At 41.9% G+C, this 16,657-nt stretch overlaps 1 protein-coding gene across 2 annotated transcripts in view; it reads right to left on the minus strand.

Annotated features, from left to right (window-relative positions):
- arhgap29a (Rho GTPase activating protein 29a) overlaps positions 1-16,657 on the minus strand; it is a 30,853-nt gene that overhangs the window by 6,287 nt on the left and 7,909 nt on the right. Inside the window, exons 3-15 of one of the 2 annotated variants that reach the window (XM_063484059.1) lie at positions 10,512-10,655; positions 7,611-7,707; positions 7,222-7,294; positions 6,696-6,756; positions 5,949-6,095; positions 4,988-5,052; positions 4,780-4,890; positions 4,591-4,671; positions 3,978-4,154; positions 3,609-3,746; positions 3,269-3,459; positions 1,224-1,393; positions 546-674 (exon numbers count right to left, since the gene is read on the minus strand). In XM_063484059.1, coding sequence (XP_063340129.1) covers positions 546-674; positions 1,224-1,393; positions 3,269-3,459; positions 3,609-3,746; positions 3,978-4,154; positions 4,591-4,671; positions 4,780-4,890; positions 4,988-5,052; positions 5,949-6,095; positions 6,696-6,756; positions 7,222-7,294; positions 7,611-7,707; positions 10,512-10,655 — 1,584 coding nt within the window. Of the gene's footprint in view, positions 1-545; positions 675-1,223; positions 1,394-3,268; positions 3,460-3,608; positions 3,747-3,977; positions 4,155-4,590; positions 4,672-4,779; positions 4,891-4,987; positions 5,053-5,948; positions 6,096-6,695; positions 6,757-7,221; positions 7,295-7,610; positions 7,708-8,623; positions 8,891-10,511; positions 10,656-16,657 lie in introns of those variants that run through there. The other variant, XM_063484060.1, reaches the window with a different exon arrangement.

Below are 16,657 nucleotides of genomic sequence, written 5' to 3' on the forward strand. Positions count from 1 at the left end.
TGTAGCGCAAAACACACATGTTGTTGCACAGCAATCAGGAGCACAGGGAAACCGTTGCAACATTCTTATGTGTGTGCGTACGTTGCAGAGTGCAACAAAGAGGCATGACTGCCTCTTTACTCTGAGATTACATACCAACAAACCTGGGCGAACATCAAGTTCGCTAGGGAAAAAAAAGAGATGCGTGCTGCCCTGAGGTGCTCTCAAGACAGTCAGTCCTGAAAAATGTGCCATCACTGGCTATGGGTGGTGCTTTTAACCGTGATGAAAGACTGACACAAATGAGTTTGGTGTTGTGCAACTGTGGAGGGAAAACCCAGCGTGCTGCCTTTATTATCTGGACAAAAAACATACCGACAGGAAGTGAATGTGATTTTCTTTCTTTCTTTTTTGATAGCTCAAGTGTGACGGCATGCAAAGATTTACCCAGCAGATAGACACAGCATTCGTACTTGTTAGCTAAATAGCTATTGAGTGCGGTGTCGCACTAAATCAGTTCTGCTAGTGATCATTTTAGGGGGACTTCACAATCTTCACAATCCTACCTGGGCTTGCAGTCGGCGAGTCCATGGACCGGGACTCACTGCTCCCTCCAGCACTTTCCGAATCACTGCACATCCCTCCACCCTGATTGGCTGAGGTCCAGGGACGAAATGGCGCCTGAATTTTAAGTGCTTGTTCAAAAACACAACATTAAAAGATAAGAAGTCCCATGTTAGCTGCATGCTATAAAACTGATCATAAAGTCAGTTGAAGAACATGTTTCCAATTATGTTACAAACACTTAAAAACTGACATTAATTTCAAGTAACAAATTGATTGCATTAATTAAACTATTTTTTTATTTCCACATCTCTTTATCTATGGTTACCTAAATGGGCCTAAAGGTAATGAGGCCAACACCTGCACACATTACCAAAAAAAACAAAACACAGGGAAGTTGGCTCCAGTTTAAATCTTCAACCTGATCACCCAACCTTCATATTTCAAAATGTTTACTTGCTAGGCAATAAGCAAACTGTTATGTACCTCCCTCAGCAACAATGTAGTCGAGTGCAAAACTATCTCTAGTGCTAGTTTCCATATTTGTCGTGCAGGTATTTACTCAGTGAGATTAGTAAGCTGTGTAAAGGTTTTTGTACTTTCTCTCAGGATGTCATGATTTGACCCCGTTTCTGTTGATTGCATTTATAGAAGAAATAGTGAAAATACTAAACGTGTACCTTGGATGTCAGTGCTACCGTTGGAGCGTCTTTCAGCAATCTTGGGGTGTTGGGCATTGATGGGGCTGTCCACATCATCTCCAACAAGGAGGTCAGAGGTCACAGATGCCTGTGACAGGTTACTGTGGGAGGAGTGGCTGCCACTTAGTGAGCGCTTATTGAAAAGCATCCTAGGGTGAAAAAAGACATCAATTTGCATTATTTACTTAAAAATCATAACGCCATATCTTAGTTATTTAAAACTGTTATATGTACAGTTGTTTACATTGATCTAATTAATAATATGTAGATCAAAGTATCCCCCCATTAGGGAACATTAAGCCCCAACATTATTTATCCCCAGAATAGGGAAAGTTCACAAAGAGCAAAGCTTTCAGCTTTCTGGCTGCCAAATTATGCTGTTAGTCCCCATAAAAAGTATGAATATCTAATACCTACAATATTATATTTCAGGATTCCTCTCTAGCAGTAAGACCACTGACTTCAAGACAATTTTAAGCTCAGTCAACATCCACATTTCCTCCTCTGCTGATGGAACAAATTTCCACTTACAACTGTAAATCTCATCAGGTTTGATACGATCCACGAATGATCAGCCAACCAAAGACAGCAGTTAATTAGAGTATAATGACAACTAACTGACACAGATAAGCTTGGGAATGGCAAAAGCTACATGTGATGCCATCCATTGTTAGGCTAAGTATCCAGCTGCATCTAACAATATACAATAAGTAGGTCACGGGTCTATATTTAACCTTATGGTGGCCATTGCACTGGGTGCATGTGAGAGCATATGAGTGCTGGTGTGTGGGCCTAAGTTTCATTTCCTCTTTCTCAAGCTGAATTCTTTTGATCAGAGGGATCAGAGGTGGGTGTGGTGGAGGCAGGAGAGCGGGGGTCGTGGAGGGAGAAAACTAAGTGAGAACAAAGCACACTCTTATTTCCATCTGTCTGGTATTTGTGTGTGTGACCCAAAACCCACGTCAACAAAACTCTCTCAAAAGGGAAACCGTCTATTTTTAACCATAGCCTTCAAAAGAAGTCGATACTACATTTGCCTAATTATGAAGTGACCAATGTGTGTGTCATCTTGGTCAATCAGACTTTGTGTGTACATGAGTTTAATGGTGCTGAAAATCTTCAAAGAGCAATGTTTCCCCTCGTGTGACTAATGTGCAGCAGTGACCCCTAGAGAAATTAGGCCAGCCATAAATGACTGCCAAATGTAGAGACAGTGGCACAGCTCAAAATAAGAAATAAGAAAAAGTGGGACTACATTTGGTAAAATAAACTAATTAATCTTTTAATTTTGTTGTTTTCTTGCTGTGGCTTCTTACAGTGGGCTAGCCTCCACCCCAAAACTAATGCTAGGGGAAACCCTGACGGGGTTTAGTAAACTGATGGTAAGCCCACTGGCCCAGCTCCTTTCTCCCGTGACCACAGTCATTTCCGCAGGAAGCCCCGGCCAGCGCGATGTCACGACTGTTTCAGATTTTCCAAAGCAAGCTCTCTGACTCTGGAACTCCACTTATCACCGCTAAAGTATGTGCAGTCTCAGACAGTAATAGCTACAGTACTATATTTATTTAAAACTGTTTGTTTAACGTCAGTGAAAATTTACAGTTCCAACAGTGAAGCTTTGAGGTGTTGAAGTAATTATTTGTCAACACAAAATGTAGAGACAAAAGCATTCAATTCAAATCACATAGCTCCAGGAAAACATGGTTAATATAAACAGAATTGGTCCCAGCACAGAACCCTGCAGAACTCCACTGCATGCATCCTACTAAAAATATGACAAACCTTCTAAACGATGCTGAAATTAAAATCTTCAAATAAATAAATCCACCCCCCCAATAACAATTAAAAACCTTTAGGTAGGTAAAGTGAGGTAAGGTAAGGTAAGGTAATTTGATTACCTTAAAAACACATCACATTTCTATTTAATTCAAATGTTCAAATAGCTGAACTAAATTTAAACACCTGTTTAAAATGACAAGCTCTGACCACATTCAGACAGCAAATAAGAGGAAGTGACATCTCACCCTGTGTTTTGTGTGACAGGTGAATCCAACGAGTGACACTCAAGTCGAGGCGCATCCGTAGGTAAACTCCTGACAAAGTCGATGTAACGCTGGCCAGGCTCGTACAGCTTGGCATTTTCACACAGAGTCTGGTGGTTGACGGGTAGAGACACAACCTGGGCCTGCTGAAGCTGGAACCAATTGACGGTCACCTGAGACAGGGACACATTCCAGTGAATGATGATTCAGCAACTTTGAGCCAGTGTTAACTTATCGGTCGAGGTGTGTATTATTTCTACCATTCAGCCTGGTTTCAGTTTAAATGAACATGTCTTTAAAGACTTAACGTATTTCAACTTACGGCCTTGAGGGTGAGGTCACACTGGGAGACCATCTCTCGGATCTGAGTGATGATCTCATTCTTGGTGTTGACCAGCTCGACTCTCTTCACCCCGACATCAACCTGACAAGCTTTGCAGTGATCTTTGGCCTCCTCGGCCTGCCAACAGAAAGAACATAAATCATTGAAACTTTCAATTAAAGTGATGGATTCAAATCTGGGGAAAAAACTAGGAAATAAGAACTTTAATGACTAAAGGCTGATCTTCATGTTGCAAATAGACACTAATCATTTGTTCTCGAATGGCAACTGAAGGCTTTATAATCACAAGAAACAAATTCACTGATATCTAAAATGGATAGATTAGACTGATTAGAGGTGATGCTCTACCTTCTGCAGCGCCTCCTCCTCCAGCCTACGCCTTTTTTCTAGCTGTTTTGCCGCTGCCGCTCCCCCTCCAGTCTGCTCCTCCTCCAGCCGACTAGTCGACACCTTGGCCTTCTCGTATTCATCCTGCCGCTGGGTCTGCAGGAGCCGGGCCTTCCTCAGAGCCGTGTCTGCTTCGTGCTGCAGATGGACACATATTAGTTTGAGTCACACACAGATACATGCTGTGCACAACGCGAATGCAACCGCAGAAAAAGATGGCTTTTAAGTTTTTGATAAAATGCAATAATTGCTATAAAGATACAATTCACAAACAGATTTGCAGAGATAATTCATGTTCAGTAACATTTCTATTATGGTGTCCAACTACGGAGTTTAGGACTTTGACTATTTCTTAGACTTAGTCACTGGATTAGTGTCTCTCAATCCGTCATACGTGCAACAGAGCACTTGTCTTGGCAGGTTAAAAACAAACTATTTGTCTGGATTTGTATATGGGGCTGAGTCACTTCAAGAGCATTCTTGGGCTGAGACCCCAGGTCAATGAAGCTTTTGATCCAGTGTGCATTTGTGTGTGGTCCTCTTAAAAGTGCAACCTCCATGACTGTCGACTCACCATTTTCTTTTGCTCTCTCTGCCACTGCTCCTTGACCTCTTTTCGCAGCTTGTCCAGCTCATTTTTTCTGGCCAGGAGAGGCTGGAAAGAAACACAGAAAATCCACACCACACCCACAAAAGCAGTAAGACCACTTTTTTCCATCATACAACCCAAAATAAAGTTAGATTTCATGAATGCAGCAGTTACCTGCATGAATTTGTTGCTTTGGAGTATTGCTGCAGTTTGAAGAATCAGCTGGCTATACTCGATGTCATTTTTGAAAGCTGTCATGTAGATCTCACGGAAAGGCATGAATTCCTTGAACGAGGCAGAAGAGGTTTAAATCTCAGTCCCTAACATGTGTGAGATGCACACGATGCCGATGTAAGTCAACTTAAATGCAGCATCAACTTACCTGTTGACTAGCAAGCGTCTTAGCAGTCTCAGCCATCTTGGCGTAACTTTTTGCACACTCAATATCTGCAAAAGGACAACAAGATTCAAACAGGTTCAAATAGATTAAACAAACATTACAACACTGGTTCAAAAATTTATATTTTATTTAAGTATCTTTCATTTTGAATTAATAATTGGATCTCAAACAAATGTTTTAAGGCATTAATGCTTTCCAAATCAACAGCACATTGTCCTTAATTCTGATAAAAGATAAATCAGTAAAAAAAAAAAGTGTTTGCAGTGTGTTTAAGAAAAGGAGCTGATAATATGGACTGTGCAGCTTGACTGAGCGCTCTGTGTCACAGGATAAGTGAAACCATTCATTAACCAATCTACCAAACAACAGTTTGCACACTACAAACTCAACCTTGAGCATGAACAAGACTTCATTGTTTTATGTCCAGCTCAGGTGATCAACATGGTTTGCCTGGGAACTAGCCTTTAATGAATCACTACACTGTCCACTCACTAAAATGATGTGTTTAGCTAGAAAACGTACAGCACAGTTATCATTGACATTTCCCAGTGATCCTGTAATGGAGCTACTTTTAATATCAAGTGGACAAATTAACGACTAAGATGGCTGAGACTCCATTAGTGTAGCTTTGCATGATTCAAGTTCATATTCATTAATGCTGAAAATTATTATTCATCATATAATGTCCCTTTTGAAGCCCCTCGGCTCATCTACTGTCTAGAACAAGACGTTTTAGTTCCCATCGTCATAAAAAGCTAATGAAAGGATCTCGTATGGCAAATAAAGAGTCAAGCACATGACCATGGTCCATGACACCAACCCATGACATCATTTTGGATTCTCATGAGCTACTTAGGCGTTACTTAGTGACTTACTACTTAGCTGCTGCCTCCTAACAGTACTTCAGAATTGGTCTTATGAATCCACCGGTGTCATAACTCACCCATATTGAGACGCTTCTCCACCCATGCCAGCAGCTCTTTGGTATACTTGGACCACGCCTTGGCGTAGGCCAGTGCTGACTCCACTCCGCTGTCCTGCCGCTGCAGTGTCCTGTCCACCTCTTCGGCCCGAACCGGTGGAGAAGACTCTTTGATGAGCACACGAAAAAAAAAAAAAAAAAAAATCACATGAGGAAACGTGTGCAACATGATCCCCACTAACCAACCAACCCACATCGAACATGGCTCGATGGACTAGGTGCATGTTTAGCAACATCTATGACTGTGAGTCAGCAGGAAAAAGCCCATGCTGACCTTGAGTTAGCAAGATGTGGGCTAATGCGGCTAAGATGTGGGAGCAGGGATAGCTCAGTAGGTAGAGTGTTTGGCCCCGTGATCGGAAGGTCGGGGGTTCGAATCCACCGAACGGCTACCCTGAGGTACCCCTGAGCAAGGTACCGTCCCTACACACTGAAAAAGCCCATGCCCATGGGTTAAATGCAGAGAAGAATTTCCCCACAGGGATCAATAATGTATAAACAATTATTATTAATGCCATTTGAAGGGAAGTAATGATGACAGCAGAATGACCACATGCATTAATACCAGAATAAGGTGACTGGATATAACTACAGACACAGATATGCCAGAGAGAGAACAAAAAACAGAATCAATCTCTCCCCACTCCTGAAACTTCCACACTGGAGAACAGTACAGTACAGTAGCTGTGTGTCAGTGATCTGCCTTACCTGGCGGATCATCTTTCTCAAGACCGGATCCTCCAGATTCCACAGAGAGGTTCTCAAAAGACTGAAAAACAAACCAAAAATATGTTTTTGAATAAATAAATATGAGACATGGGGGTGAACTTCCTTGTCAAAGCAGAGTACGCTCGGCTAAAATGCTTAAAAAGGCTTATCAGAAACTTGGCTTCCTCCTTACATCAGTTACAAAACCTGCAGTGGGAAAACAACAAAGCATGACATCAATTCATCATTTGAAGAGGCCATTTCAGAATCATGCTGCAACCTGCAGGTATGTTGCTTCACCCCTGATCTCCGCTGGGCAACTTTTCATATCTTATTTTTGACAATTCAGGGCCAGAAGCCAACATCGTACACTTAACAGGAGAGTCAATGAACTGATGATGAATGTATGTTTAATAATGGAGCCCATATTCTATGGTACGAGTTTCATTTTAAATCTTAAATGCAGTTCTCGAGGATGCTTATCAGGAACTTAACGCCTCACTTTAAAATATTGCACTTCTCTTACCCTGCTTCTCTTAGTCAGGGGGAGCCCCAACACTGATCCATTCTCTACATCTCCCATAAGGAAGTCAGACACTCTGAAGAAAAATAAAACAAAATAAAAGAAAGGTTCAGTAAAGAATGAAAAGCACAAAAGGAAATACACACAAAAACACGACTTAAATTATGTTCAGGGGGTTTATTTAGCAAAAACAGTGTTTTTATCTGCACTCACAAAAAAGAACTGCTTTTATTTTTCCTTAGCTCTTATTCTCTCTTTTTACACAAGATTAATAAATATCGGCTGGCCTCCATTAGCTGCGTGCATATGCAAACTAATTGAACGCAGTAACAAACATCATCGAGTGAAATGAGCCGTGGAAGGAGCAATCAGAGTAATGACATCATACTCACACATTGCCAAAGGTGAATGCCAATGTGTCAATTGCGGCGTAGATCTCTCCGAAATGCTTATGTTTGTTGTCTTCGTTCACCTCCTTAAAGTTCACTCCTGTCAAATTATGGTGAAGTAAGACTGAGTCAACTTTCTGTAACAACCCCAAATCCTGCATACTGAAGACATCCTGTGTTTAAGGTAACAATCACAAGATATGATTCATCATCCTGTGCATGATGTTAACAACAGAGTGAATGAAAATCTCTTCTGACTCAGACTGTACTCCTCAAAAGCTCTGAGAGCTAGAGGACTGTTTGTGTGTAGACCTTTTAGAATTGAGCAATCCCTCTGAGGCATCCAAAAACAACTTTATGTTAAATCAGTGAAGATAAGCAAAGACTGTAAGTGTGTATATTTGGCTGTAATCTGCTCTTGCAGTAGTTTCCTGCTGAAAATCTAAACACAGTGATGACTGAGGACAGAATGGAGGAAAAACACCAGTGTAAATACGGCTGTAATCAGTCTTCACAATAAACTTCCTGGCCGGACTGAGCAGAGGGAAAATAAACCAGGAGAGAGATGCTCAGAAATGAGACCAAATACCCAGCAATAAATCAGTGATGTCACTGGTCACTCAGTCTTTCCTTTCCAATAGAACAATGGAGATTTCTAGAGTTCAAAGACTTTCAGACATTTTAAATAGAAAACTAACAGAGTTCACTTGTTTTTTATTAGCTAAGCTCAAACCCTACTTCAATGTCTTGACTTTTGAACATTAATCCCAAGATGGGACAACTTCAGAATTTCTTGAACTTTAATAACTTCTCAAATCCTGAAACAAAACTAGCCTAAACTTCATCCACACCTAGAGTCCTAGATCTTCCACCTGGTCTCTTAGTATCTGTTTCACATAATGCAAACCACCTACAAACGCCAATCTTCTGAACTGCCATTACATATCGTACCTCAAAATGTTTTCAGAAGGTGTTGCTAAAGAAGCACACGAGTGACAAAACCAGCAATTACCTACCTCAAAACAAGTTTCTTTCCCGCCTTGTCCTAAACAGATATAAGCCTTGTTGATCATGGCAATCAACACCTACTTAAGACTCCTTGGGAGAAGCCTTAAACAGGACACCAAAATACTTGCAAATCTTTAGCTGGTTCAAGAAAAGGACTCCTTTGACCAACACGAGGAAAGATTGACCACTGAAAATAAAAAAAATAAATCCAATGGGGGGAAAGAAAAAGCCTTCAAATGAAATTAAAAAATTTATTTTAATGGGGTGTCTCCAAGCCACCCCCAGCAGTTACCACCATTCAAAGCATACAGCTCTAGTGCTTTCGCATCTCCTCTCCCGCACAGCCCCTACCCCCCAACAGGACATCCTGAGGCTTGCTGGAATACAATGCCAGTACTCGCTCAGGCCCCAACCAGTGGTCCAAATGTGGAAGTTACATCATCAGAGAAAAATGGTATTGTTTCACTCGAAAAGCACAACACTCTCGAAATACTCATCAGTAGCAGAGTCCTGTGCTGCAATTAAGGGATCGGAAGCTCCAACAGAGAGTAATTGAAGGCGTACTGAGGTATGCCAAGGAAACAGAGTATCACAGGGTGGGAGGTTCAGTTTTCCACTAAAACAACTCTTTGACGTAGGGTCAGGGTGCACTTAAAGTAGAAATTAAAAAAAAATTGCTAGTTTTGTCTCATATGTACAGTAAACCTTTACGTTATTGTGTGAAACATCAGGCTTGGTGGCTCAAAAACAATGGAGCACAGCTGATAACACACTGGCACCGTCTACATCTCTCTTTTTGGGGGGTAGGGTATCAAGAAGTGGACAGTTCTGGCCACCTAGTGGTAGAAAGATGTTACAGCACTTCATATAGTTATGGAAAGAACAAGTAATTACTGTGTTATAATATCTACTATTCACTATAGGAACTTCCTCTGAAATAAAAAATAATACCATTACTCAGAACTATTTAAAAAAATACTTATGAATCCTTCTAATGATTAATGCAATTTAATCACAAGCATTAATAACAATGTTTTTACAGAATGACTATTAAGCTCTCAAATCCAAGCCTTCCTCATTGACAAAGTGCTGCTTTTTTGTCTCGCTTGTGCAAAGACATGTTCCAGTGCCACATAAACACTCAAGTTACTGCACGAAAGACAGGACTTGCAAGCGCTTATTTTTTTGTGGCACATATATGCACACGCCCAAATGTGTATGGACTCATTCCAAATATTTCAGTTAAAGGTGAAGCCCATTCACATTCACATGCACATGCAGAGCCTCCTCAGGCCTCTCCATCATGTCACCATTCCTTAGAAGTAAAAGCTTTTTATGCAGCCCCTCTCTGCCCCTCTTTGCAATGCAAATTGAGACGAGGTATACTCTAGGGATTCTTGTGTGGCCGCCAAGTTAAGAACTGACCTGCATGCCAGATCATAATCTTAAAGAATGAGCGACTGAAAAGGATTCCTCTGTGCAGTTCCCACTGGACTGGCAGACAAAGCACAAAGGACACCCGCTTCTCCCTGCATCTTCAAGTATCAGGTACCTGACTCCCAAATATTATTTTCTTAGTCTCTATATGGGGTTTGAAACACACGCTGCTGCATTCAAAGCTTCTGAAGAACTGTGTCACCTTGAAGCTAAAAGACAACTCCAGAGAAACAATCTCTGGGAAGTTCTTTATACCAGGATTGGGAAGACTGTATGAGAGACAGGACGTGGTAATAGTGAATGCCCAGCAGAGAAGACTATCAAGGCAGAAGGGAGGATTAGATAAGCAGAGACAGAAAACAGACTAAAGGAAGAGTGGAGGAGTATCTGGCATGTTTTACAGGAAAGTCGAAAGTTATGAGGGTGAGCATTTAAGGGGAGCTGGTCATCTTTGCTCACCTTTGACCGTGGCGATGACGGTTCCAGCTGTACTGAGGATATCCACTGAGTTGAGGCTCTGGTGTTTGCTGATAATGGCCTTCAGGACTCGTAGCAGCTCACCGAGACGTTCGTGGACCGCGTGGTGAAGACAGTCCTGGTGCTCTGGAGATTGTCAAGACAGTTAAATAATGCTTATTGCACACATTTTCCACCCAGTCAGAAAGATATGCTCACATTTAGTCCAGACTGATGAGAAAAGGAATCCCTCAGCTGTGTCAGTATGCCACATTTTTGAAACATTTAGTAGGAAAATTTTTAATTTGAAACTATATATAGCTTTGGTATATTTCTTAAGGTTCATTTATTCACTTCTTAAACAAATCCCTTAATAAATCAGTAATAATCTCTGCACATTTTAAAGCTGGAGAACTCAGATTCCAGATTTATAGAAATATATGGAACAAATTTGAGAAAGGGCAATTATATTGAACATTTTGGCAATAACTAATATGTGATATATGCAATCAACCATTTCAAATGACAGAACTGACACATTATACAGCTAGTGGATTATCCATTAGCCTTGTTAACCTTTCACCAGTAAGAAAAGAGATCATTGGCAGTGTTGCGCCGTCTCAATGATGACAGGTCATATGCTACATGATACTGTAGAAGCTGGAAAATTACAGGTTTCCAAAGGTGCCATTTTATGCTATGAACTGTGTCCGCAGGCCCACTGTGTTTCCAAACAGAAGTGTATCAAACAAAATGGTATCACGTTTTATAAACCCTGAACAGATTAGACCTAGGACCCACCAATTTACATACTGGTGACAAGATAACTATGTGACATTCCACCTTTATTGGTTAAAAATATGACGCCATTCCGGGTTTGAGTTCTCCTAGTAGCCTGTCCTGGCGACCGCACCATAAAGTGGAGGACGGCAGAAACGCAACACACGAACCCAACTGCTATGTGCATAAATAAACAAGACCCACTATGGTCTTTTAGCAATCATCAGCCATCCAGCGAGCGAACCAAAGAAAACACGGAAACTCAGGTATGTGGTTCTCTGTACTGCACGTGACTTTACTAACAGTGAGTCACAACCATTAACAAGGGGACAAAATGCACTCTGTTATCATCTAACCTTGAAAACGTGCTCTCGGCTTAGTCAGAGTGAGATCATGAATAGCGCAATGCATTAACTAAGGTAGGTAAGGCTGAGGTATTTTTTGCTACTTATTGGTAACATACAGTGGAGTGTGACCAGACTGCTGACACAACATGCATGGGTGGCTTTCTTAGAAATAACCAGTACAAGAGGGTAGACACATCTCCCTCTGTTCCCTCACTCATGCAAACACAATATACACGCATACTCACATAATTACACTTGTGATCTAGATATGCTGAGTCCTAAACTATAATCACACTAAATACACAGGAGGCTGTTTGGGAGGTTGTTTTGATTTCATGTTTTAAATGTCATATGACTTCACTTTAATAGCTGTTTCCAGGTCACATATCTTTGCAGCCAAATACAGGTTAAACAAAAACACACAAACAAACATACACACACACACACACAAAAGACACAGTCGGTCAAAGCCGCATTTTGTGCTGACGATCACCCCTGGATTACCCTTCATGGAAATGGGGATCAGGAAGACTTTAGCTGTCTCCCGTTTTTTCTTTTATTCGTTAGCTCTCTTTTTTGGAGTGGGACAAATAGTTCCGCCAGTGGGGCTAATAATGCTAGGTCTTTGTGGCCACCGTGACAATACTAGCTGAGGCCTGAAATGTAAATCCAGCCGACTGACCAGTCTGTGACAACTTCACAGTGATCAACAGTTCAGGTAAAACATGTTTGAACAGAACAGCTCTGACATGCAAAAATGTCTACATATCTGCTGCTTTACTGGGAACTTTATGTCCAGCCGACTAGACTGTTGAGAAATATCATCATAAAGACAACAAGCGGCAACTCAAACCAATTAACCAGCAAAAGATTGCCTAAAATGTGTGGAAATAACAAAATAAGCAACTCATTACCAAAAACTATTTCATGAGGGGAGAAGCTCAATCACAAGACTGTTTCACTACCACAGTGAAATGGTCGTCCATGCCAACATGCTTGCTCCTTCTATTTTGCCAAAAGCTTCTCCACAGGACCTGGAATCCCATCTTTATCCATAGCAACCATCTTCATCAATCTTCATCAGATGCCATGCGCAGCTCCTTCCAGTGCTGAACACCTGGTGGGTTTTGAGGGCATAAGCCTCTAGTCTTTTTGTTTCAGCTGCCCAGCTCCACACGAGGCAGGAAAAGGAGCCAGTGGTGAACTTCTGGCACAACCAGACATCATAATAAAATTCAGTTCTGCTATACAAAACTTGACAAACTTGAGAAACGTTGTTTTGTAATGGTCCAGCAACTACTCTGTTACTTTTACTGTTACTTTTAGTATTTTGCTATTTTTATCCCTGGTGCTAGGGTTTTCCCACAACCGCTTTCTGTCACTATCTTATATGATAAGGGTCAACATTTACAACAAGCTGCTTCAACCCTTAAGCCCTTAATGGGTCCTGGTCAGTTTAGATCCCATTTATGGACATTATCCTTTGAAAGACAACATACACACAATGGAGTAAATCATCCCCACAGAGGCAAGATACCCTATTCATCTACCAAGTAACTGGATACCGAATCCTGAAAGCATCAAGCTTGGGGAGCCTAAAGGTTTATTAAGGACAAGCCTAAAATCATGAATGCCCACAAGACAGAGGGTCTTCCTTTGCAAAGCTCCATGGGCTTCAATCGTCAATGGCGGCTGTGTGGCCTATTGGAAAAACCTAAATAGAGGCTAATTAGCAAGACATTATGGCTGCATCCACCAGCCCAGCATGGCACAGGATAATGTACAGAGACTGATTATTTAACCCCTAAACTGCCTTTCTGGTTGGAACACAAAGAAAAGACCGGTTCCCACTGCAGAGTGCCTTTTAAAAACAACATAACAGCAGAGGTATTGACAGTGCAGCGATGGAAGACGTTTCAATTTGCAAATAGTTAAGGGATTTCTGAAGACTGGCAAAAAAATAAACACGCCTCTGGGAAGATCATTCTGTTTTTCCCCCAGGAAGTCTAAGGACTCTGGAGTGAGGACTTGTTTGAGTACCAAAAACTCCCCATTGTCCCTGGGGCAAATGGCAAACAAGTGGGGCTGGTCACCTCATGGGCCTGCTACATGAAGCATTTATGGAACATAAATCACAACAAAGGCTTTCCACAGGAAAGAAGGAGTGGAGTTTGTGCTTATCTTTGTCCAAGTGTGACAATTAGCAGAGGAAAGATTGTAAGGAGTAGTAGGGGAGGAGTTTTAGTTTGATGGGAGCCAGAAAAAAAAAAGGGGGGGGGGGGGGGTTGTGTGTTATTTGGGGTAGTACTCTTACTGGGGATTTGTCCCAAATTTACCCCAGCACCTCACATCCCTGCTTCAGAGGGGGTTATGAGGGAGGGAGTGAGTGAGAGACATTCCTGGGCATAATAAGCCCTGGTGAATGAAGGCTGCAGGGGGATCAGACTCTGATCCTGATGAGAAGGAGGCCGCAGATCAGGAGCTGCTCAGAGGCTGCCAGCAACGCATTGCCAGGTTTTTACTTCATTAGCGTCATGGAAACCCGACATTCCAGCCTCTTGTTTGGGAGCGCGGACGGGAGTTGCGGGAGTGAGGAGTGGAGGGGGATCCATAATGAAAACATTGTCGGGTCGCTCACCACTGAGATGACACGTCAACACCAAAACACTGTGGAGCAGATGCTCTCTTGACACCTTCACGTGATGGACTTCAAGATTTAACATTAAGTTTAGGATGCATACTTCCATTTGATAAGATTTATGGTTGGTTTAGGCTACGCAGTATGCAGGAAAGACATGTGGCACATCAGTGAAGCAGTGATGTGCACAGGAACTATTTGCCCTAGTTGTGTCTGTTTGGTTCTCAGAACAAAAAAGGATTTAAAACAAACAAACAAACAAACAAACAAAAAAAGACAAAAAAACATATTAAACTTAGACTAAATTAAAAAAAAAAACCTTCTACTTCACGTTACCCAAAATAAAAGAACAACCATATAATAAAACTAGCCACTTTTGTTGCAACCCCAAAGTCTTTGCTTGATGTGTACCACATGCCAGCTTTCACTTTTTGGGCCTTCAATGATTCGACTCTTTGAGGCACAAAACTTCCACTTGGGTCTGACACAATATGACTTGGCAACATTCCTTTTGCTGCGACCCTAGCTATACTCAGTCATGCATTGCAAATCATGGGAGCAATGTATTATTTATGCTTCAAAACATTTGAGAGGACAGAGGCTGCGCATTGCCACAAAACGAGTGTGAAATCGCTAAACGTGTCACGACCGGGTCTGCGCCGCTCCGATCAGATGGAAGCAGCTCAAGGCAGAGGGGGCTAAATAATATGTTGGACAGGCAACCCATGACTAATGTCAATCAAAACCTCTCCATGTGTCCCATTGAATAAGACCGCAGCAGGACATTCCTTTGACTCACCCCCTAAATAACCAGCTGGCACTTTGGAGTGGCAGTAACTTGAGCATTCATCAAAAGCTACGGTAAGATTTGCTTACCATAGTTTGACCCTTAGGTCTAATAATCAATCACTGTCTGACTCAATAACCTTTTTATTGTAAAGGAGTCATATTTAATTGGCAAGAGTGAAATGCCACTTTCTACCACCTCTCTCGCTTACAGGCAAAAACGACCTCGGCACCATTTCAAACTATTTGCGCAACTATAAGGCAATCCTGCGAAATAGGTCCACTTAACCTTTAACACTCTGCCGGGTCACTGCAATGGGTGGCCTATAGATCCCCTCGATATCCCCCCTCCCCGTCAAACTTCCTTTGGTCAGCGGCCGTGTTCCACCTCTGCCGACAGACCACCGGCAGCCTACTCTGTGGATTAGCAGATTACACACAGCTGGTTAAAAAAGGCAGGGGAACATTGCCTACATTTCTATGCTCATGCCAAACCATTCCCTGTTGCTTTACCTTTGAAGCCATTTTTCCCATGGCTGTATGCACAATGAGCTGTCATTCAAGAGAAGAAAAAAAAAACACCCTTAGGCTAGACACGCAGCACCTTCTACCCAGGTAGGGGGCTTTTTTTGTTCCCACTCTGCTGGCAGTTGCCTTTTTCAAGCTTGTTAGCAGTTAAAAAAATAACTAAGAAAACATGCCATCATGTTAACAGAGAGGAGAACAAGCTATAACCATATATTAATAACAATTACAAAAATCCAATAACATGTTAAGACAGGTGAAAAATCCCAATATGTGTTTCTCTTATGACACATTTACCCGTCAGATATTTCCCTCTTTAATCCTTTGAATAGAAATGAGATGCCCAGTGTGGAGTGAAGAATTTGTTTTCATCCTCTTTCATTTCTATTTGGAGCCGTCTGTCACAGACGAAAGACAGGCGACCTTTCTCTCTAGATATCCCCCCAGATCACCACCATGCCGCTGTCGCCCACTGTAGACGCAAAGCCCTGAAGGCTGGCATTCCAACCATGCTTTTTTTTTTTTTTTAAAGAGAAACTTCAAATACCCCCACAGTGCGTCCTCTAGTTTGCAGCCAAGCAGGCCAGGCATTAGACTGAAGAGAGTAAGGGCAAAGGAAAATCTGCAGGACAGAGTTGGGAGAGCTGTCCAACAAGTGCACAGATGGGCCCCTTTAGTACACCTGTCAAGGGGCAGAATTGGGTGGTGAGGAGGCTGAGGTTGGGGGCAAACACTGCACTGAGAACAAGAGCACACTGTTTAGCTTTACTAGCATTCTAATCCTGGGAGAATGGGCTTTGTGGGCTAAAAAGCTTTAAAAAGACCCTCAAAACACAGTTACTTTCATAACTGTCAAGGCATTTAATTGACTGAAACAGTACATTTCAGTCAATAAAAAACATTCAAGAATTCCAAGTTTTGTGAACTTAGCACACTGCAAAGGGTCGACTTCAGGGACATTCATTGCTTTGCATAGCTCCAACTTGAACTACACCGAATATAAAAAAGGAATCTGGGAAAACCATACCAAGCATTTTAACTGAGCACAATGCACTGTTTTGTTTCTTGCAATT

This window comes from Pelmatolapia mariae, linkage group LG9, assembly GCF_036321145.2.
Source record: "Pelmatolapia mariae isolate MD_Pm_ZW linkage group LG9, Pm_UMD_F_2, whole genome shotgun sequence".
Lineage (NCBI taxonomy): Eukaryota > Metazoa > Chordata > Actinopteri > Cichliformes > Cichlidae > Pelmatolapia > Pelmatolapia mariae.